Here is a 23,729-nt window from a genome sequence, read left to right as displayed (position 1 = left end):
GGCGGTGAGGGACAAGGCAGTCCCAAGCGAGGGTCTAGGGTTGTGACGAGGGTGGCGGGAGATGAGGCAGTCCCAAGCAAGGGTCTAGGGTGGGGACGAGGGTGGCGGGAGATGAGGCAGTCCCAAGCAAGGGTCTAGGGTGGGGACGAGGGTGGCGGGAGATGAGGCAGTCCCAATTAAGGCACTAAGGTGGGAACGAGGGTGGCGGGGGATGAGGCAGTCCCAAGCAAGGGTCTAGGGTGGGGACGAGGGTGGCGGGAGATGAGGCAGTCCCAATTAAGGCACTAAGGTGGGAACGAGGGTGGCGGGGGATGAGGCAGTCCCAAGCAAGGGTCTAGGGTTGTGACGAGGGTGGCGGGAGATGAGGCAGTCCCAAGCAAGGGTCTAGGGTGGGGACGAGGGTGGCGGGAGATGAGGCAGTCCCAAGCAAGGGTCTAGGGTGGGGACGAGGGTGGCGGGAGATGAGGCAGTCCCAATTAAGGCACTAAGGTGGGAACGAGGGTGGCGGGGGATGAGGCAGTCCCAAGCAAGGGTCTAGGGTGGGGAGAGGGTGGCGGGAGATGAGGCAGTCCCAATTAAGGCACTAAGGTGGGAACGAGGGTGGCGGGGGATGAGGCAGTCCCAAGCAAGGGTCTAGGGTGGGGACGAGGGTGGCGGGAGATGAGGCAGTCCCAAGCAAGGGTCTAGGGTGGGGACGAGGGTGGCGGGAGATGAGGCAGTCCCAATTAAGGCACTAAGGTCGGAACGAGGGTGGCGGGGGATGAGGCAGTCCCAAGCAAGGGACTAGGGTGGGGACGAGCGTGGCGGGGGAAGAGGCAGTCCCAAGCAAGGGACTAGGGTGGGGACGAGGGTTGCAAGGGACAAGACAGTCCCAAGCAGTGGACTAGGGTGGGGACGAGGGTGGCGGGAGATGAGGCAGTCCCAAGCAAGGGACTAGGGTGGGGACGAGGGTGGCGGGAGATGAGGCAGTCACAATTAAGGCACTAAGGTGGGGACGAGCGTGGCGGGGGAAGAGGCAGTCCCAAGCAAGGCACTAGGGTGGGGACGAGGGTTGCAAGGGAAGAGGCAGTCCCAAGCAAGGGACTAGGGTGGGGACAAGGGTTGCAAGGGACAAGACAGTCCCAAGCAGTGGACTAGGGTGGGTACGAGGGTGGCGAGGCTTCCCGAAGAGATCGCCAGCTGTTTCTCACTTCAGAAGACCCTTCAAACTAAAGATGGCTTCAAAATAAGAGCTTCTTCTGCCTGGAAACAGCTGTTTTTACAATCTCCTAAGGGAAACCTACTACATCCCAGAATCAATACATTTAATTCAGACCTGAGTCATACTATAGTTATAATACCCATAAAACATTTTACAACCAGCATTACAGTTATAATAATAATAATAATAATAATAATAGTGATCATACTTTCTCCTATTTTTTCCTAATACATTATTCCTAATATTCTTCATAATATCCCTTATTAATTATCATATATTTCTTATGTATTAATTTAAAACATAGACTTTCTTATTTACATGTGCAAGTATATATAAAATCCACTACAACTCTGCAGTCCCAATCAAGGGATTAGGGGGGAGAGGGACAAGGCAGTCTCGAGCGAGGGTCGAGGGTGGCAAGGGCAAAGTACTTGGGTGGGGACGAGTGCCCTCATCGACAAGCGAAGAGGCAGTCCCAAGTGAGGGCACCGAGGTATAATACCCAATACCATATCCCCAACGTCTCATAAAAATCAAGCATCTATGTCCAGGGTTCACACTTGTGATAATACTAAGGTCCAACACACTTTTTCACACTAATGGATGCTAATTCTTAAATCTCACGTACCCCTTGGAACGCCTTCACATCCCTAGGGGTACACGTACCCCCACTTGAGAACCACTAGCTTAAGATACTGAATGGCAATAAGGATACAGGAGTGACAAAAGGTGTTTTGTAAATAGGATTTATTTTGTTAGTCTGAAAATGTATAGCAAGTCATATAGTGCCCTGTAGTACAGTCTTAATTATCATAGTACAAATTACAGTTTTTGTGATTTTGTGTCTCTATGTCAGTCCAGTGACAAAATATAAAGCATAGAAAAGCCGTTTTAAACAAACAAGGTCCACAGGCCGGGATATCTTAATGTGGTGCGGGTGCACAGTTAAAGGGTCCTTTAACGAAGGAAGTGATTCAGACAACAGCACAACACAGAAAACCTATAAATCAACTGACCGTTCAGCATTAATACATGATAATTATATAATTTATTGCACAAGCCAATCTGTATGAAGACATTCTAAAATAAAAAGAAAACAATGTCACTTCATCTAAGACGTATAAATTAACAAACCTAATTTTAGAGTAAAACTCGATTTATGGAAGATTCCTCACCACACACACACACACCACACGTATGCCCCTGTGTGCTCAAACACACACAAGCACACACACATACACACACACACACACACACACACACACACACATAAAATAAAAATAAATGCAGAGAGAAGGTCTTGATAAAATCCATGACAGTCTTCCCCTTCTGCAGCAGCAGATTTTCATCCATAAATACCTGAATCATTCAGACGCTCATCGTAACCAAGGCTGTGGAGGGACAGATAGGAATTAAATTAATCATGCAATCAGCTAAGAATAATTGGATGTCATAGGTTTTAAGTGCAAGAGGACTGAGGTGACTTTAGTGAATGAAAGTATCCTCATAAGGTAAACAGATGCTTACAATTGCTTTTGAGTCTTCTTTGTCCAAAACCTTTTGTGCTTGGTCTGGAGAAAACTTCAGCATGGAGGTAATCACTTTGGCCATCGTCTGTAAGTGAGAAGCAAGCAAGCAGATCTGTTTTTACAAAAATATAAATATATGTATATATTATTTTTTTTAAAGACACTTAAGACTAAAGACATCATGATTTTAACAAATACTTATTTTGAAGCCCCCAAAAAAAGAAAAGGAAATCAACTGCAGGCTCATCTACCAGGGTGCATGCATTTCCCCATAAACACGAGGGATAATCAGAAACAGGGCTGCTGTGTCGGAAAGCTAACCGCTCAACTAACACTAAACAAGGCCAGCATGTCTTTAAATGGCAAATATGAGTCACGCAAGATGCATATGTGCAAGCAGGCTGCCTGGGGGACAACCTCCACACTGGGGTGGTCTGCCATGCTGTCATAAAGACTAACTGTTTGCTGTGGAGCTGGGACAGTCCCGCTGACTTTAGGATCAGGTCAAGTACTGTTAATTATAGAGATCACTGTTCCATTTTACCCAGAAGACTGGACACGACATGACTTTCATACGATGTCCTAAATGCTAACCATTTACAACGTGAAAAACCGAATGTAAATTTAAATAATAATAATAATAATATTATTTTATTTGTATAGCGCCTTAAAAAGGTACTCAAGGCACTTTACATGGTAAATAGCCCTGAATACATTGTTCACATTGTTTTGCTGGGCACCATCCAGACACAAATATGATTTCCTAAAGAAGCATCTTTTCATACGTTGAGCTGTTGTCGTAATGCGTCACTGTGATTGGCCCAGCTGTTTCAGAGCTATGACACCAGTGATGTGACTGGCTGAGAGTGAATTTATTAATTGGAGAAGCATACACTGTCTACCGCTTTGCGCTTGAGCCAATGAAATAGAGCCCATTGACTTACTGCTAATGTTGTTCCTGCTGTGTTCACAGTGAACCGACCATTAATCAAGATGGAGACAGGCATTCCATATTTGACATTCAGTAATATTAGAAAATAGGAACTAAAAAAGCATATAAAACAATCACATGTTTCTAAAATATCACACTGCAAGAGAAGAATAGGCATACTTTCGTTTCCCGTCCCATCATGTATTCAAACAAAACCTTCCTCAGATACTCCATCTCAGTAGGTTCGCTGCTGTTGTATGCAAGGTCTGTGAAAAGGAGCAAAAACAGCCATTTAGTCATTTGACACCTGGACAGCCACACAATAATACATACTTCAGTGTTATAAACTACTGTATAATACTTCATCACTCTATGCTACCATTTTGGCCAGTAAGTCTCTCTCTTGAGACTTACTGTCTAAAAACTGTAAATCAGGATACATTTAATTTACTGTAATTTAGTTATTGTCTAGTTTTAAAGTAAGACTAGTATACAACAATGCATGTCACTGTCAAATACTCCAGCTGACTTCTGACACTTAATACAAGAACAACAACAACCCAGAGCATTATGTTTGTGTTAGCAACCATATACAGAACCACCTTTTGCACAGGTATGGGTTCAAATTAAGCAGCAACTATAAGCACAGGGAAGAATGGCAACGCTCAGCATGATCACACCAATACCACAAATAAAAGTTTTACTTCCACGCCCAAAGCTATAATGCCATTATGCCTTGAATAAAACCTATGAATGGGAAACTGTTAAAGGGCTGGTAACACTTAGACAACCAGTTCTACCACTCAAATACCCCCATCAGGTTTTTAACATGGAACAACAACACTTGGTCTTTGCAAATCTGTAATTATCATTCAGATGAAGCTGAATGTCGCCGCAATCGCCAGGAGAGATCGTGCGATTAGAGGAGAGGAAATGGTAATAGAGTGCAAACAAGTCTTTGATCTCTTGTGTGAAGTAATGGGTCACCAATAAATCCCATAGCCTTTGTCCTCCTGACCCCATGTTGCTCCAGCAAAGCCGGCCACCCCACCCCACCCCACATGAAACCATCGACAGCCCTCTGGAAGGCCCTTTGACCTGAAACTAAAGCTCGGTTCTTTAAGATTCATAACGAGTGAAAGATGCTTTCACTAATAAGTACTGTAATCCAAAGTAACACAGGACAGAGTAGGTGCCGTATGTGTATGGTAAGCAAAGGATTTGAGAAGTAAAGGTCTGTGTGGGAAAAGTGAGGACCAAAATCTGCAAAACCCATTAAATCCAACGATGGGGTCACCGCCCCCTTTCTGACAGCAGATTTTCTTTATTACACCAGCAGGGAAGCTCGAAGAGGAGGGTCGAATTCACTTAATCTCCCCCAGCTCTCTCTCTCTCTCACACTCACCATGTTCGGTTTATGATATACTTGGGGATACTGCGTTGACTTGTCAGCACCCAGAGGCTTACCTTAACCACAATGGATATTTGTCTCACCCAAACCCTTACTAGATGTAGACCGCCTCTCTTTTAAACTAACCTTAACCAAACCCTAATTAAAATGTCCCTGGTATTGCGCTGTTGTGCTCAGCTGAGAAGGAAATTGGATCAAGAAGCAAAACTAAGTGTTTCATGGTCTCAACATTACCTTTGAATGTGCTCCCGAGATGAGTTACAACAGTGGTCCGGTGGAAACATTTAATCTTGTCCTCAAGCGAGTGAATCTACCGTGGAGAAACACACGCGCATGCACAGATTAATAATTTCCAAAAGCTATTTGACCCCAGTGGGTTCATCCGATGCATTAGCCTAGTTGTTGCGCAGCATTTTGTTATCATCCTCAGGGGATGTGTTTGAGAATGACGATGTGTGTGAGAAAAACTGTGGGAGGCGTTGCTGTGATTGTTAATAGGGTTAAACCAAATGTAAACAGATGTGCTTTGTAATTAAGTTGATGCAGCAGGAGAGCAGTGGGTCCTCTTGCTGGAGGCCACCGAATCCTGGGAATACATTTCATGGGATATGCTGTTCACTTGTCCCCGCGAAGAGCCCAAACACTCACTCTCTCCACAAAGCTCTGCTCCTTCAGACGAGCCTCGCTCAGCAAAGTAGTCTTCTGGGCTAGTTGGGCCTGATGTAGAGAAGGACAAAACATTACCGCCAGTGAGAACCAGACGGTTTATGGGGGAACAAGTGATGCAAAGCACATACACATGTGCCTGTCAATGATACATGTTTTATGAATCAAACAATTGTTTTACAGTGGTAATGGACTGGAATAATATGGATCCTAGAGACAGTAAAACCAGGGATACTGGAGCCAGCTAATACACCTGTAGTTCTTCTTCTGTGCTCAAATAAAGAAAAAAGAAATATAAGATACTGTATGTTACAAAAGAAGAAGAAGAAAAAAAGTGCAGTGATAGCAAACAATATTAATATATAATAATAATATTAATAATTAAAACAACGGTAGATTGTAATAAATAATTATATACACTTGTTGAAATTATCTATACATCTCGACAGCAATCAATAAAACAAATGCTCTGACAAAGAAAAGAGAAAGAAACAGCATCTGTGGTAATAAGCCTCTACCTACCAGCCTGTCTTCCACAAGCTCCTCGCTTAACAGCTATGAGTATAACAAGTAGCCACGTACGCTGGTTACGTTCATAATTGAGTTGTCAACACTAAACTGGGTTTTTCGTTTGGATCGGGTTTTTTTCTTTTAATCTGGTGTACTCTGGTTTCTACAATTTTACGAGCTTTTAGGATATTATTTAGCTTTTCTTTTCTTTCTTTAAAAAAAAAAAAAAAAAATGAAACCAAATATTGATGTACTCCACCTTGGGAGCCAAATACAGATGGAAGAAATCACAAAGGGCTGAGAGATAGTTTTTTTTTTTTTAAATGTTAATGAACAGATAGAACAACACCTGTCTTACCTTTAATTGCACAGTACATTCAAAAGGACTGTTCATTCCCAGTTGCTTCTGCACAGACAGTCTAAACTGGACTTGTTCATGATGTCTCTTTGGAGAGACCCACTGTCTAAATGAATAATGCTTTGTGAGGCCTGTCGTAAGGAAAGGCCTCCCTGAGCATGAACCCATACAATCCACCTATAAAATTATTACCTCACCGTGGAAAAATGCAACAGAGAGAGCAGCATAATTCTTTGTGTTTGTGTGCATCTGGACACAATACTCTGTGCAGGGGTCTCATGGCACCTCAACACCTGGTACGTTTGTCCTTTCCAGTGTGCACATCATGCCTGCGAGTATTGCTGTAGTATAAATCTAAAGCCTAGAATCACCTCGTATGATGATAATTGAGAACAGGGATCGAGGCTGGCTGCTGCCTCACAATCTCGTTTTTTTCCTAAGGGAACATTCCTGAGTGATTCAAACGAGCTCCACAGCATCCGCCGCGCTTTGGAGGGCAGCCACACGACTGGAGCGAGAGACTGATCAGAGCGAAGCATGCGAGCAAATTCGCCCTGAGCTTTGGAGGCGGAATCCTTCAATTACAACGCAAGACAAAGGAAAAGATAGCCATAGCTGCCAAGTCTGTTAACCTGGATGTAAACTTTCTAAATAATAAGGTATCTCTAATGATCTCGTGGTCCGGACACAAAAATACTAGTAATTCTTCCATCAGACAGCCTCTCCCCAGAGGAGGGAAGGGAGCTGAGAAAAATGGATTTCATACAGCCATTGTTATTTCATTCAGCCACTGCAAAGGGACTGATGATTTCAACCATCGCTGTATGAATTTATTCTAAACCGCCAGTCTTGTATATAATGGACATTAATGGCTGCCGGTATGATTGTCTACATCTGTGTAAACACAAGAATGTTCCCCCATACATCCACCAGTTGTGACACCATTCACAGACGTTTGACCTGGTGAATATGTACAGTGGGTCAGACATGTTTGTACCTCAGCAGTGTCATGGCCCTTCACTTGCAACTCCTCCAGTTCTTTCTGAACCTGCCACACTCTGCTTCCCATCTCCTCCTCTCGACTCTGAAAAATAAAGAACCACGGCTGAGTCATTTCCTATGTTTCAGCATCACAGCTCAAGTATGTCGGTCTAATCACCCATTGCCGTATTTCAGACCTCCCACCATTAATTATTTTCAGAGACAGTAAGGGAGACAGTTTCATACCAGACGGTGAATGTTCTTTAGAAATAATTTCACAAGTTTTCAAATTATAAAACCATTCAGCAGGCGTTCATTGATGATCGAGTCATGTTTTTTTAAACCAGTGACTCCTCCAAGGAGGGTGCTGCCAGAGGATATGTACACATATTGTAAAGTAGCAGCATTTATGTCTAATAACCATATATTTGGAACATGATGGTCTGTGTCAGTGAAGGGGTATTTGAGTTCATCCGACGTTGCTGTGGGGCATGTCTGACTGAGGGGAGGCAGCTGCCAACTCGTGCAGTGATAGCTTCCAAATGTTGGGTGGGGTTCTTCAGGGTAAACCGACAGTATAAAATGGAGTCTTGATGGAGGAAACATGTTTCTCTTCTTTACCTGTAAAACCTCTTCATACTTCTGAACAGTTCTGTGCAAATCATCCTCCTTCTCGCCAATCACTTTCCTCAGCTGACTGGCTTCTTCCCGATGGCTAGTCATGAGCTCGGTCTCGACAACCTGGGCCTTCTCTGTGTCGGTGGAAAAAGGGAACAATGCCACAGTTAGCGCAACAGAAATAACCAAAATCATATTTCAAACCGCTCAGTCACACATTTGGAATGCAACATGATTTAAACCATTAAAAAACAAAACAAGGAAAACATGGCACAATGATCCTTTCATTTTGTTCCGCCGAGCGTGGGGATTAAAAATGCATCATGTTTCCATGTAGTTGATCTACAGAGTAAACCAGTGTAACACAGTAACCCTGCTGTTACACATGAAAGTCAATCACATTCACTTTTCTTTTCATTGTTATTTGGTTGCCTAAAACCAAAAGGAGACTTTGGTATACTGAAACCAAAGACAGTGGTCTCAACACAGCTGTAAATCTCGTCGGTTTCATCTTATTGATGCAGAATTGTTTTTCTCCCGCCTCACCGATGGTCTCCTTCACGGCTGTATCGAGCTCCCTCTCTCTCAAAGCCATCTGTGTGTTGAACTCCCTCATCAACTGCTTGATGGCAGAATTGTGCTTCATCTCCACATCTTCCAACTCCAGCCTGTTAGAACAGACAGTAAACGGAATAGTATCAATATATTATTTAGGATAATTATTTAGAGATTAGGGATTCATTTGCAACCTTGTGTCGGCAAGTGGTTCCTTTTCATTTTCATTATACATCACCATTAATAACATGACATCGTGGACTTACTGGAGCTTTTTCTCATTCTCCTCTAGCAACTCTTTCTTCATGTATTCCAGGTCCTGCTCATGCTCCCTCCTCAGTGCTCGAATGTCTTTCTGCAGCCGGACGAAGTCCTTGTGGATTCTCTCTTTCTCGTTCTTCAGCTGACTCAGATTGCTCTGGAGAGACTCCAGAGAATCCCCGTCCACTCCTTGCATTGTCGAGTGGTTTCCCATCTCAGCTTGCTGTAAGCTGCTGCGTTCCACCATCATCTCAGCCTCAGGTCCTGATGGATTTTGAACCTGCTGAATAGGTGCCTGGTGTTCTCCAAGCTGGGCGTCCTTCTCACAAATGTCTTCTTTCAGACGATTGATTTCCACGAGAAGGTTTCCATTCTGCTCTTCCGCTTCTTTCAACTTTGCCACAATTTCGCACAGCGCGGATTCGGTTTCATTGAGCTGCCCTCCTTGCGCTGCATCTCTCTGAAGTGATGATAACTTCTCTTCATATGAGTTTTTCAATTCCTCTAAAGACTTGTCTTTTTCGAGCCTCTCATCCCTCAGAGTCCGTTCCAGCTGTTGCGCCTGCTCTTCCTGAAGCCTGACGAGTGTTTCTTCGAGTGTTTTAGTTTTCTCCTCTAACGTCTCTGTGTGTTGTCGGCCGGACGCTACATTGCTCTTGGCTTCCTCCAGACGAGTCTGAAGAGCCTTGAGAGCCTGCTCTTTCTCCTCGAGCTGCGAGGTTAGGTGTTTTTTAATATGACTGATTTTCTGCTCAGCTTTCTTCTTCAGCTCCGATACTTTACGAGTGCTCTCGGCCGATAACTTCTCCTCAGCTGCCTCCAGACTCTCCTCTTTGCTCTTGATAATCTCGTCTCTCATCCTTTCAAATTCCTCCCTTTGACTTTCAAGCTGGTGTTTGCACTTTTGGTTGTCTTCCTCGAGGGAGCGGAGTTTTTCGAGCAGCTCCTGCTCCAAATTACCATTCTGAGTGCACTGCGTCTGGCTCTGCTGCAGCTGCTCCGCCAACTCTCTCTTCTCATTCTCCCTGACGCCGTGCTGCTGTTTGAGGTCAGCTGTGAGTTGGTTACACTCCTCCGTCTTAAAGGCCAGCTGCTCCTGAAGCTCACCGAGGCGACGGATGCTGCTCTCCAGCTCCGAGGTGAGGCCGCTGACCTTCTGCTCCTTCTCGCTCAACGCCTGGTCCATCTCAGACTTGCTGATGGACTGATTGTCGATACTTGCCATCAGCCCCTGCAGGGTTTCATTCTTTTCAGAGATTTCTCGCTCCAGCAAATCGAGCCTGGTCTGCAGAGATGTAATAGTGTTGTTATTCTGGGTGAACTTGGTCTCCGTCTTCTTCTCGCACTCAGTAAGGCTGTTCCTGAGTGCTTCCGCCTCCTCTAAAGCAAACTTTCTCTCCTGCTCTAACCTCTCAATGGTCTCCTCCATTTGAGCAGCAGCCTGTTGTCTCTCCTCTTCATACTGGCGATTCAGCTGATTTATGGCTTCCTCCTTCTCTTTTATGCTACTTGCGAGCTGATTTTTCAAGTCACTGCTCATGCTTTCCAGGTTACTGATATGCAATGCGGTTGTTTTCATACTTTCCGACATGAGTCGGTTTGCTTCAGTCAGCTCCTCAATGTTCAGAGCTTTCTCGTGGACAGACTGAGAATGATTCTCTTTGTCCTGTGTTAAGGCTTTGACGTGCTCCGTATGAGCATTTACCTGAGCAGACATCTGTTCCAATGAAGTGCATAGGTTCTTATTCTCCTCCGTCTGCTGGCGGAGAGTCTCCTCTAAGGTGCTGATTCTATCTACTTTAGTGAGGAGGACGTTTTTGAGATTCACTACCTTTTTCTGACTGCTGAGCAGTCCGTCTTTCAGCCCTTTCAACCGACATTCAACTCTTTGACACAGTTCATTCGATCCACACTCCACTCTGGACTGAACCTCCATACAGTAATACTCCATTTGGTTTCTGATCGTAATTAATTGCTGCTGGAACTCTGCTTCTTTGGCCTGTAGCTGAATTGCAGTTTCCTCCATTTTCTTCTGCAAGTCCTTGCTTTCCTTAGATTTGGAGCCTTTCAGTGCTTTACACTGCTTCTCTGTTTCCTTCAACTTTGCTGACAAGGTCTTTACCGTCTCTCTGTTCTCTTCCTTTGTCGTGGTGAGCTGGTCTTGGAGGGAGTTTCTCTCGTGCAGAGCTTGGTTAAGGTTCCTCTCCACTGACTCCGTTTGCTCTTTGAGCAACGCCTCGCTTTGAGACAAACCTTCTAGCTTCACCGCTGCTTCGTTAAGCTCTTCTTGCAGCTTCTGCACAGTGGTTTCTCGAATGGACAGATCCTCCTTTAAATCCTTAATTTTACACAACACTTGTTCGTTCTCCTCTTTGCCTCTGCGGAGTTGCTGAGAAACTTCCTCCAGTTCCTGAGTCTTCTCCTGTAAGACGTGTGAGTGTTTCTCCATCAATTCTTCTTCCTGCTGTCCTAACTTCTCCTGCCAACGATGCTCCAGCCCCTCAATGTCATGCTTCTGTGTGTCGTGTAGCTTCTCCACTTCTTCCTTATGGTTGGCCTGCAGCTCTGACATCGCACTGCTGAGGCCGTGGGAACTTTTTTGGGCCATCTCTACAATTTTCTCTTGTACTTGTTGCTCGGTCTGCTGAAGCTCTCGCTCCTTCTTTGCAAGTTCCATGTTCATGTTTTCTTCATTCTGCTGCAGCTTCTTCTTAAAACTCTCGTGCATTTCTCTGGCCTTGTGTTTAATCTTTTCCATTTTTGTTTCCTGTGTTTTCAGCTTATCTTCCATCTCCGTCATTGTGTTTTTCACCTTCTTCTCGAGGTCAGCTTTTTCATCAATCAGCTGTTTCTTGAAGCGAGCCATTTCTTCCTGCTTAGTGTTCAGTTCTGCAGTAAACGACTCCTTCTGCTCCGAGAGCTCCTTTTTGGTCTGTTGCACCTGGGCCACTAATTCTTGAAGCACCTTCTCTTTTTGTTGACAATCAGCCTTTGTTACTTCTAACTGATGCTCCATATCTGTCAAATCCTTCTTACACTGATCAAGATCCTCAGACATCTTATGCAACTGTGCATTCGATTCCTTTAGGCTCCCACTTTCCAGCTGGGATTGTGACAAGCATTGCTGCAGCTCCTCCAGCTCCTTGACTTTGACATTTAATTCTTGTACAGTGGAATTCAACTGCTCTTGTAGTGTGTTTTCTTTCAGCACGAGTTCTTTAATTTCCTTTTCCTTTTCATTCTGAACAATCCTCGACGCATTAAGTTCCTCTTTCAGAGTTTTCTCTACACCTCCAAGTGACTGCTCGTGCTCCCGTTGGACATTTGCGAGCTCTACATTGTGCTTTTCCACATGCTCTTGAAACCTCTTCTCACGCTCCTGTTGTGCTGAACTATGAGCATCTTCAGCCGCCACCAACTTCCCCTCCAGGAACTGTTTATTTTTCAAAGCCTCAAAAAGTTCAGCGGATACTGCGTCTAGCTCTGCCTGCTTTGCATCCAGTTTATCCAACGTTTTCTGGTTCATGTCTTCAACATGTGCTTGGAGCTGCAGGTCTTTATCTTTCAGAAGGGTCTCCACTTCAACCCTGTGTTTTTCCTTGAGCTTCTCAAGTGCGGCGTTATTCTGCTGGGTTTGGGTGCCCTTGTGCTTTTCCAGCTGCTCCTGGTGCTTTTTCTTTAAAGCCGAGATTTGCTCTTTGTGTTTAACCTTCAGCTTGTCCAACTGAGTGGAAAGTTCATGAGAGAGACTGGATCCATCCTGTGAGATCTTCTCTAGAGTGCTCTCCAGCTCCAATACTCTCTGCAATCACAAACACAGAGGTTTTTAGATTGTTCTACACTGCAGTTAATCAGTTCACAGGATTCGGAGACAACTATGAAAACAAACGGTCAATAATAAAATGTTTGTTAACAGTATTTAATAACAGTACAATAGTCAAAGTTGCAAGGACAACGAGGGATGGGTGTACATAACAAAAAACGACCAGATTCAGAGCCAGACTTATTTTTAATACATTTTAAAATGTCATGTTCAGCAACATTTATTAAAATGAATTATCTCGCTCATGTCGGTATTTCAGAGTATGCTTTTATGTTCCGTTTCCTGTGTGTGTGTATTTTTCTGTTCCTGTTGTGCCTTCAGCTTGCCAAATAACTAAAAACCTAAATCAGATAATATAAACACTATTTATTAACTACCTACTACAATTAACATGGAAATGAACAAACATGTGAGCGTCAAAGGATTCACTTGGCCCTAACTAAGAAATAAAATAAAAACACAACAACTCACAGTTTTTGCAGCTTCCAGCTCCAACTGTACCTCTTTAACCTTGTTTTCGCCTTCAGTCTTCAGAGCGGTCTTCTGTAACTCTACATCCTCCAGAGCCAGAGAGGACTGCTGGTCCCGCTCCTTTCCTAACTGGGCAAACTCCTCTTTGCATTGCTCCTGAATGCACAAGCAGCACAAACAGATCACATCAAAATTCAAAAAGGGGGTAGTTTTTCATCTTATTTACTTGATTATGTTGTGAAATTAGTATGACCTTTGGCACATACCGCAGCTTTGTTGATTCTGATACTCATCTCTTTATCTTTCGCAGCCAAAGCTTCACGGTGGAGTTTTTCCATATTGGCAACAGTTTCTTCCGATGATTTCTAATAAAGTTAATAAAAGAAAATCTGATTTCTATGTGATTTACTGTTTTATCAAAGACACTTTACAGCATAACATAAACAAATAAAAGTAAATCAAATAAATCAAAATACATTTGCCTTGCAGTTTCAGCCAAGTCAGTAGCAGAATAGTTTGAAAGAGCAATGTTTTTGATGAAGAGTTTGCCGTTTCCTATTATTTTTTTCTGATGTAAACACTTCAGTTGGTGAGACAACGTTTCTAAATAGCTCCTCTTCAGTCACTGTGACATGAAACGCAACTGAAATAGCCAACTCATAGGGTAATGCCATTCACTCTCTGACCTTCATGATGGTGACGACCTCCTGTTTGACTCGTGTGAGTTCCTGCTGCAGGCTCTTTCTCTCTTCCTCACTGGCCCTTTCAACGTCTTGTACTTGCTCCTCCAGCTGAAGCTGCAGATGTTTTCGGGCCTCGTCCGCCCTCTGAGCTACACCCAGCGCTCGTTCAAGCTCTTCAAATGCTTTGAGGGAGAGAAGATGAGAAGAAATATATATTATTAGCATATCCAGACAAGACATGTACATGTTCACACACAGAAGTGGATTTCCACTCACCTGATTTCTCAGCCTTTTCTTTCTGTTCTTGTAACTCTTCTTTCTGGGTCGTAGCCTGCTGGAGCCTGGAGCGAAGCTGTGCAACCTCCTCTTCTTTCATTTCCATTGTCTCGTGCATCTGGCGCTTTGTCTCAGCAATCACCATTCCCTGAAAGCCAAAGAGCCATCAAACATTATCAGAGCAAATCACAGATCAAATCATCTGACCCATCTTGATGAATACTATTTCGGTATTTTACACCCAAATGCAAGCTCAAGTGTCTGTAATTGCTCTTGACTTTAAGTGCTTTCAGCATTCCTCACACGGATCTCATGAGATGCTGTCCATCCCGCACAGCTGGGGTCAAAGTGTAAGAGAAACATTATTGGACGTTAAGGTGTCCGACTTCTTCACTTCGTGGCAGGGTCAAAAAAATAAATAAAACCATGTCATGTCTGAACCTGCAGGACCTGAACGACCCCTCACCCACCTTGTCCTGCTCCAGCTGTTCAATGAGGTTCTTGGCATCCCGCAGCTGAGTGATCAACTTAGTCTTTTCTGTGGTGTGCAGTTCCTATGAACACAAAACATTTGTCAAAATTACAAATGAGAATGAAACTTACTTCACGCAGAGACAGTTCTGATTTTCTTTACTCAGATCCTGCATCGATAACTTCCTACGGAGATGTTTTCTGCACCACCCAGGATGCCTCACCCACAAGCCAAATAACCAGAGTGCACACAAGCCCAGCTAAACCAACAAGTCGACCCAAATTACAGCCCAGTTTAGCAGCAGCGGCATGTCGTAGCTGTGTCTCTGTGGCACCGCTGTGTAACCAATGGTTACAGAACAGGAAATACTGCACTGTCTGTAATTCTCCGTTGTTTGATCCTACAAGGCATTAGTGTCGACAAATTGTAAAAAATAATAGTTTTACTGTAAATATACAAACAAAAGACAACACAAAATACAATACTCTGTCAACCGGCCTGTATATAATACATTTGAAAATCCCTGAGCTGAAGGTCTGGAATCCTAGGCAGATGGTCTGTTTTATGGGATATTTGTCTGAGGAAGGGGATGAGCACAGCACAACCCAGCAGTTCCAGGATGCCTTCATGCTGCTTAAGAGGGCTAAACGCCTGTTAACCTCTGCTTTTCCTGACACAGGAAAGACCCTGTTCCCAAACACACACCAGATTCAACACAACAATCATGGCCCAAACATGGAGACAAGTCAATCATCATACATAGCAGCCAATCTGTCTATTATTATCACAATGTCTTTGTGACAACAAACATTTCCTACCGGATGCTGCCAAACATCAGAGCAGCTACGGACGAGCTAAATAAGCCGATCGTACCACTGAAGCAAAATGTTTTGAAATACATGAAAACAACGGTTCAGTCACGCTGACATGACATGAACCATCGCCCTGGAGCTTCGCCAGAGAATTTGGATGTTCGGACTCTGAGAGCCACAGCCATCCTCTGTGTCCCTGAGATAATTGACTCGCATTATCAGTGGACCGTTACGACTCCGGCAGAGATTTTGCAGCACAACATTAATCACCTTAAACAGTAAAGGCAGTGTTCAGTCATTTGCAGCATCTCAGCCCAGCCTCATTTTGATCAAACATGTCTTAAAGAAATTGCCTTGAAATATCTGCTAATAAGTGATAATGAGCACATCGATTAATTGTAAAATGTCCTGATATTAAAGCATGACTATGGTCAACACTCCAGTATCATTGCTGTTGAACGCAGAATAACCACCTTCATCTTCTCCAGCTCCTGCAGTCTCTCCTGCAGCTGCTTCTGCAGAGTTTCATTCTCGCTGCCCAGCTGGGCGCTTCGCTCCTTGTGTGTCCGCATCACTTCTTTGCACTTCTGCAGCAGGGTTTCCTGCCTCTTCACTCTCTTCTGCAAAGCCTCCATAAGTTTGGTTGGATCACTGATGCCCTCTCCTGTCCAGAAAATAAAATGCACTCGATAAACTTTTTTTTTTTTAAGGAATTCTAGACCAACACAGAAATATTTCTCACAGAATTCTTACTAATCCTAATCCTGTTAACTTTTGCTTTTACTTCTCACAAAACTACTAATATGCATAAAGAATGTGCTTGCCCTCAGTGACTTCAGGCTCGACTCCTTGCCCCTTCAAAGGACTTTGTGTGGAGGAGGTTGAGTCTGAATCTGCATCTTCAGATGGAGGGACGTCACCCTCAGGTGGCACAGCACCCTCAGTGACCCCCTTGGACCGTTTCTTCAACAGAGAAACCTGTTAGAAAGAACGAAAAACAGTTAGTGAAATAAACCTCCTTGAGAGTTCTTTGGTTAAAAGACCCAAATCCGGTATTATTGCATGCATATTTAATTTAGTAAATTTTAATTTGAATATACATAATACCACTTATTTTTTGTTGTTGTTTGTGTTTTTATTTGTACTGATTAGCAAATATTGCAAGTGCACAAAGGCGGCTGACACATTATTTTAACAAAGAATAATGTTAAGAAAAATGATGTCTCAGATTTAATGTAAAATGCTGCCTCATATATTAGTTGACCACTGCAGTATAACTATTAAATGGAATTCATTCAAAGCAATTGACTTCTTTGGTTTCTTTTGAATGTCCATCTCTTTGTTATTCATCCATGTAGCAACACTCACCTGAGTTTGGAGCACAGAGATCATCTGGTCTTTCTCCTCCAACGTGACATCAAACTCATCTTGTAGGTGTTTCTTGGCCTGCTGGTCCATTTGTAGCTCCTAGAGGTCATTCAATATGCTCACTAACACGTACATTATTCATCAAAAAAGGAAGACAGATACTGACCTAGAGAGAGGACAACATTCATAACACAGAGCCATACCTCCCGCAGCTCGCTTATCCTCCGGAGAGCTTTATCTTGACTCTGACTGAGGATGACCTGAGGGGAGGAAACAGAACTCTGATCAGTTCAGGATGCCACAGATCTTCAATGTCTGATGAGAAAACCCCTGAACATGATATTAAAGTAAAAAAGAAGCCAACACGTCAGCTTATGCTGAAGAAATTACCTGCGTTTTTTCTTTATCTCGTTGGACCGTTCGGTACGCAGTAACAAGCTGCACGGATAAAAAGACAAGGTCAGTAGAAGTGGGAAGAAACAAAGAGAAAGAAATAGAAAATCATGCATCAAAGTAACTATAGTTATACACTTGTGTGGCTACATAATAAAACAGGTTGACAACTTAAAATCGGAATCTTCTGGGAGCCGCTCACCTCCGAGTACTTCCCTCTGTACTTCCCCAGGCTGCTCTCCACTCTCAGCAGCCGGTGCTTCAACTGCTCTTTGGAAAGGGACTCTGCACTTCCTGGTGGCTCCTCAGCCTCGCTCTCAATATCTGAGGGGGGATCATACGAGGGGGCGCCCGGGGCCTCGTTTTCTCCCAACGTAGTCAGGGATTCGCGTGATGCGCTTCGGACCAGGTTTTCTTTCGAGGGAGAGCGGAACAGGTTTTCTGCCCGACTAGCACCCCCGCGAAACAACGACTCCATTGAGGGAACTCTCAACTGCAGTTTCTGAGAAAATGACTGTGTCTCCTCTCTCTGTTGGGAGGGATCAAGACAATGCATAGAAAGATAACTTCAAACAAAGAAAGAGCAAGAGCCTGAGAACATTAACAAAGATCAGGTGTGTAACATACGTACACGAGGAGAAGCACTTCCATCCCCGTTGATGCTACCTCTGGGAGATCGGGCTGCTCCTTTAGGGGCGCTCTGCAGATAAAATACATCATGAGAGAAAAGGAAAGATGTGCCAGAGGGCTTGTCCTGGGCCAGTTAGTCATCCACACCCATCGTGGCTCTCCCTGATTACTCTGAAGGGAGCAATATTAGTATTGCTGGGAGCAATGCAGGGGCAATGGGTACCCTCATGCAACTTGGAAAAACAGAGGGGTTAAATACATAAAAGAAGGCATCTCGACAGTACATGAAACAAAAGGGGTTAAAACTAGACTACAGAACAGCCATAAGGTCGGAACAAACAGACAGTTAAAAAGTCAAGAAGGACAGCTGGTATTTGAATTAAAGATGCTTGGTAGTGCCGTGTGCAGCTGTATTACGAGAGAATTGTAATTTAAGTGGACATTTAGCGGCTTAGTTGGTTTAGTGGACTTGTTAGAAGCAGGATCAGGATAAGCAAATGTTCTCCTCCCTTGTCCAGCTCCAAGCTACTCCTTCCTCTGGATTACTGTGCAGAGCATTCAACATTTCTGTCCTGTTTCTTGTGGAAAGGTTCTTGATGAAATGTCACTTCCCGGATCTGTTTTAGCTTACTATGCAGCGATGGTCATTGTAGTATTTTTTTTTTTGTCATGGATTGGTGAGGTTTAAAACCAAATTAATAAATGTATTATCATTTGGGCAGCTGCTTGATTTAATGTGTGTGTCAACAGAGCTAAATTAATATGAAGGAAGCACTAACTTGACTGTCAGTGATATTATCTAGAAAGAGTAAATACTGATGAAGTCTGTCAGAAAACTCCTTATTTAAACAAGCCAATACCTCATCGCTCACTTCATTCTCATCGGTGAATGAACAGAAATACATCTAAAAACTCACTATAAAGCATGCAATACGTTTACTACTTTACCATGTGTGCCATCCCATGTAGAAGACTTAAATGGCTCTACTGTCTTTCAGTCCAAGCCCACAACTTCCCAATTCTCACAGACAATAAACTTCAAAGCAGTTGTAAACCAAAATCATGGTACTCACAGTGGTATTTACGATTACTACAACCTCGCTCAAATACCAACACAAACAAAATTCCCAGAGACAGAGATATTCCTTAAATTTAGCTCATCAAATGACCAAAAAAAACACGTTTGTACCTCCAAAATAAAATGTCAAAAACAACAAAATGAGTGAATGAATGAGATAGTTTGATGGGATTACTGTAATTGGACAGAGCGATGAACACTTTGTGAGGACATGTTTATAACATCTGAATAAGATGTAGATGGAACATGACAAAGACACTGATATGTTTAAGATATTTGTGGTTAATCTCAAGAGATAATAATGACACTGGGGGTCTTTGTCGCTGGAACACATTATTAATGCTCCAGACTGCAGATCAATAATTCATTGACCTCTGAAGTCCATTAGTGACAAAGTGCAACAGAGGAAACACTGTAAGGCTTGAGTTCAAGACTCAAACATTCATCTACCCACTTAAACTGTGTGCTCTTAAAACACTGAGCCCAAGAGAAGCTGTTCATAGTTGTGTATAATTAATGTCAAAATATCACTTGTACAACTATCGAATAGTTTGGCTGTACAAACTGAAATCAGCATTTTGAAATAGATGTACATTACAGGAAGTGCAGAAGGCTGGCCAGACTCCCTTTAGCAGGGTAGTTAATTTGTTGTAAAAACACAAATATCTTTTTGACATCAAACAAACACTTCATGTTAAATATTACATCAAATATATCTTAGACATTTAAATAGACAAACAAAATGTTAGCGAGTGAATAAATTTGATGAATTGTTTCAAGAGTTCCTTTCTTCTAGTCTTCTTACTGCCTCCACATACGATCACACACCATCTAGTTTTTTTCGCTCCACAAGCGCATCTACAAAAGGTGCTCTGGTCTGTTTGTTTATTTGGAAAAGTTACAGACAATTTAACATTTCAACTGCTTAAATTGCCTGCCCATAGCTTGGAAAAGAAAAATGTAAATTCTCCAAATAAACAGACTTGTGGGACAAGGGGACAAAGGGTATAACAGGGTATTGGGGGTCTATAAGTCAAGCAACTAAGGATACCTAAAGACAAGGAGGCAATATTCCGTCCTAAGACGGATTATAAGAACTGAAAGGTAGGGCGATAAAACAACATACGGCAGAAAGCACACAAACTTCTATCCCAGAATGTAAACCATAACTCCCACCGGATGCAGGGTTAGCCTAGATATGAGATGCCTTCTTGTTGCTAAATCCAAAGGAAACAGGAGACAGAGAGCAGGGAACAAGCTGTCCCTACTTGGGCCACAGTCCTCTACCGATTCCCCAAAGGCATGGAGACGGGAGGATGGAAAAGGGCAAGAGGAGGAGGAGGAGGAGGATGAGGAGAAAGAGGAGGAGGGAGAGACAGGAAGTGAGGACAAACTCACCACACTGGCTACCTGGGCCGTTTTTGGTCGTTTTGAATGGTCCAGAGCAAAGATAGTATACTCAGAGAGAAAAGCGGGCTCTGCTATCATCCCGGCCAGCACCTGACCCCGTCAGGGCAGTAACGGCACGAAAGGTGGGAAAAGGAGAGGAACACAGAGAGCAATGAGAAAAACAACACCATGAGTGTGAAATAGGGAGTGTCTAGCCAGACTGCCCAGACTAGGCTGGTGGAGAGAGACTGAGGTGGATGGATGGAGATTGGGGTGAAGAGGGGGGGAGAGAGAGAGAGAACGAGTGAGAGAGAGGGAGAGAGAGAGACTACATGGGATAGGAAGAAAAATAAGAAAAGCGGGAAAGTGAAACACTCAATCAACATTAATGTTATGAATAACCGTTTGACATCTCTGCATGTCATCGTAAGTTAAGATGTTGTGAAAAGGAAATAGGCCAAATCTGCCTCCAATAAGCAAATAAACACTTTCAGAGATGTCAAAGTGTTAAAGATTTGTGAGGTGAAAAAATATGCCGCGATGATAAGAAGTTGAAGGCACAGCATGGGCCTCCAAAGGATAAGGAAGAAAGTAGAGGATAAAAACCTGAGCAAAAGGGCCGCTGTCACTATTCCAGCTCAGTCTGGCAGTGTTGAAATGTAAAAAAAACTTGTCATGAATGAGTAATTAAGCCCATTTGTTTTAATCTAACGATCTAACGATCAAACGACCAAGCAGTAAACATCCATATCTCAGCTCTAAAATAGATTAAAAGTTGTTGCATCATCATTCTTAGTGCCGTAGTCGGTAACTCATTGCCGGTCTACCTCCGTCTAATGAATCAAAGACGTATTGCATAAACTTGCACATATCCACTGGCGAAAAACATCACAACAAATCAACAGAGAAAGAAAAACACTGAGAGTGATACATCAATTATTCATACACATGCTGTATTATGGTCTGCTCTGCACCATTAAAATTATGTTCCCAATGTATCTAAATGAGAATTGCTTGTGACAGTAAAAGAAAGAAAAAAAGACTCAAGTGTCATTTAATAAGCTATAGATGAACAACAAAATACCCCGAAATGTATCTAAATTTCAAAGTAATTGTCGCATGTAATGATGATACAGGTAATTGGAGGGAAAACTTACGATTCAGGAAACACACTGAGGGATTTAGTGCAGTGACTTATTTTATCATATTAACAAATTATGTTCAATCTGGGACAACTCTCTGGAGTTGAGGTAATTTTATTTTAAAGTAGATAATTAATAATGGAAATGAGTAGCCTACACTCTTTGAAAACTGAAAGTGCTACTTGGTCATCGATTTGCAAAATAGGACTGGTTTGTTATTGAGGCAGCATTCAGCGTAACAATACACATGACAGACAGGAACATGACCCTGTTTGGAAATTACAATATAAGCTGTGGAGAGAACATGACATCTCGGGGGGGCTGCGGTTTGAGCTCAAAGGTATTAAACATATCTATCAGAAAACGACCCCATGCTTACCTCTCTGTCACTGCTGGAGGGTGAGCCTTCATACTGAAACTGGGGGGTTGGACTGCTGCGCCGGTCTCCACTGCCCATCTGTTAAAATAAATAAAATATTATTTGTATTAAAAAAGCAGCATCCTTTCCACAAACTATACACTCACAACTATGCTCTTCTTCAGATAAACCAAGATGTGGGCTCCCTGACACTATAATTATTTGGTTGACCACTTTGTGCTATTGGCCTAATCTAACTTTCCTTTTCTGATTGTCAATCTTCACCTTTGAACCCAATCTACTTTCGTTTTTTCGGCAAGACAATGAGTGTCATGAACTGCAGACACAAACAAGTTTGGAAAAGGGCGTTTTACACCTGAAGAGACTTGTGGGTTTTACTCCAAATCTCTAAAAAGAGGTCAAATAATGTTTGTTTAAAACACAGAGGAATACTCCATAAATGGTGGTTATTATGCAACACATTGAGATGCTGCCGTTGAATTTAAGGACAGGTTGAACCTGACCAGCAGGGTTATGATGAACCCACAGTAAGTAACAAAGCAGCGTTGCAGAAGTGTTTCCGTGTTATTTACTTTAACGTCAACGTTGAATTCTCGTTTCTCTGGTGTCGACAGGCGCGTGGCACTGGCTGAATTTACTTATGTCAAATAAAGCCGAGAGCAGACGCCCACTGCTCTCGGCTTTATTAAGCCAATGCAAGCAACATATAACAGACACACCCATACTCTCCGCGTCTGTTATTTAATTAATGTATAGTGTTTTGGCTACAACGAAGTTCACAGTTGGCTATCTTTATTATTATTATTTTCTGTCCGAGATGACGTGAGAAAGCAGTTAGTTACGAGTTTTATTGAACGCACCTTACTAGCAGCAGCAGATGACAGCTAGGTTAAGTTGGGCTGCTACATTTCTTAGCATTGTGCAAACAGGCCAGCTGAGAATACAAGTAAAGGTTAAACGATAGCTGACGGCTTATTAAGATGTGGCAGTGAGGTTTTACAAAGAATCAGTCTCGAAATGTGAACCATAACGTCTGCGAAACGACAGCCAGCGCCTCAGCAATGTAAACAGTGGTCAGCTTAGCTGGTTAGCTTCCAGCAACACAACAACTGACCTGGGCCTGCGGTGGTGACTGCGCATTCCTCTGCGGGGACTGCTCCTCGTTTATCTTCTGTTTAAGTTTTTTAAACATGTTGTCACGCTGATGCAGCGAACAGCTGATGAGCCGATCACTTTTATCCGGTGGAGATGTATTTTAAGTTTAGCCTGACATCAAGTCCTCAGTGCTACACTTCCTTGTTCGCTTCTGATATCCAGCAGGTGACCAAGCTCTCTGCGCATGTGCGGCCAACGTGGAGGAAAATTGAAACGTCAGCGTTAAAGGGCCAGTCCGGGCTAAATTAGCTACAGCTACTGGCTTTCAGGTATTTCAGGTAATGTTTTATATTTTGCTGTAGTTTGGAGTGGCAATTTATTTACAGAAGGCAAAGCAACTCCTGAAAATGCTTGATGTCTTAGGCTGCCATAGCAGTATTGTATGAGCATGTCTTTATAACATGGTATTTTACTTGGGGAAAACCTAGAACATAATTGAGTTTACTGGTATCCGGAGCATTAGTCATAATTGATTTAGAATAAAGTTGTGCTTTTATGTAGGCCTAAAATATGTTTTTCTTAAATACAGAGTTTTCAATGCAGTGGCTTCGGAAAGATCCTGTTTCAAAAGTTTAGTGATGGTGCTACATACTTAATTGTATAGTCATGCAATAGGCTATAGGCTGTGTTATAGGCT

At 43.0% G+C, this 23,729-nt stretch overlaps 1 protein-coding gene across 1 annotated transcript; it reads right to left on the bottom strand.

The window, feature by feature from the left end:
• Positions 1–1,931: 1,931 nt before the first annotated feature.
• golga4 (golgin A4) lies at positions 1,932–23,280 on the bottom strand. Its single transcript, XM_034551400.1, has 23 exons — positions 23,052–23,280; positions 21,938–22,015; positions 17,951–18,019; positions 17,522–17,848; positions 17,317–17,364; positions 17,130–17,186; positions 16,927–17,025; positions 16,383–16,536; positions 16,032–16,222; positions 14,745–14,828; positions 14,275–14,422; positions 14,002–14,180; positions 13,582–13,680; positions 13,316–13,471; positions 9,027–12,823; positions 8,752–8,873; positions 8,209–8,339; positions 7,604–7,690; positions 5,721–5,789; positions 5,307–5,382; positions 3,842–3,927; positions 2,729–2,815; positions 1,932–2,592 (listed from the first exon to the last, which is right to left on the bottom strand). The coding sequence occupies exons 1-23, from the start codon at positions 23,127–23,129 to the stop codon at positions 2,578–2,580; spliced, it is 6,237 nt and encodes a 2,078-aa protein (XP_034407291.1). The 5' UTR covers positions 23,130–23,280; the 3' UTR covers positions 1,932–2,577.
• Between the last annotated feature and the right edge of the window lie 449 nt (positions 23,281–23,729).

Source organism: Cyclopterus lumpus, chromosome 15 (genome assembly GCF_009769545.1).
Source record: "Cyclopterus lumpus isolate fCycLum1 chromosome 15, fCycLum1.pri, whole genome shotgun sequence".
Lineage (NCBI taxonomy): Eukaryota > Metazoa > Chordata > Actinopteri > Perciformes > Cyclopteridae > Cyclopterus > Cyclopterus lumpus.
Note: the sequence above shows the minus strand (reverse complement) of the source record. Positions and strands in the feature narration are given on the sequence as shown.

What these genes read in the sequence shown, in the direction of transcription:
- golga4 (XM_034551400.1), bottom strand. Translation starts at nt 23,129, where the DNA reads ATGTTTAAAAAACTTAAACAGAAGATAAACGAGGAGCAGTCCCCGCAG. An exon ending in AGCTGGAAGCTGCAAAAACT is followed by an intron (nt 12,824 to 13,315) that starts GTGAGTTGTTGT and finishes TTGTGATTGCAG; the next exon opens with AGAGTATTGGAGCTGGAGAG. An exon ending in AGCAGAGCTTTGTGGAGAGA is followed by an intron (nt 5,383 to 5,720) that starts GTGAGTGTTTGG and finishes TCTCCACGGTAG; the next exon opens with ATTCACTCGCTTGAGGACAA.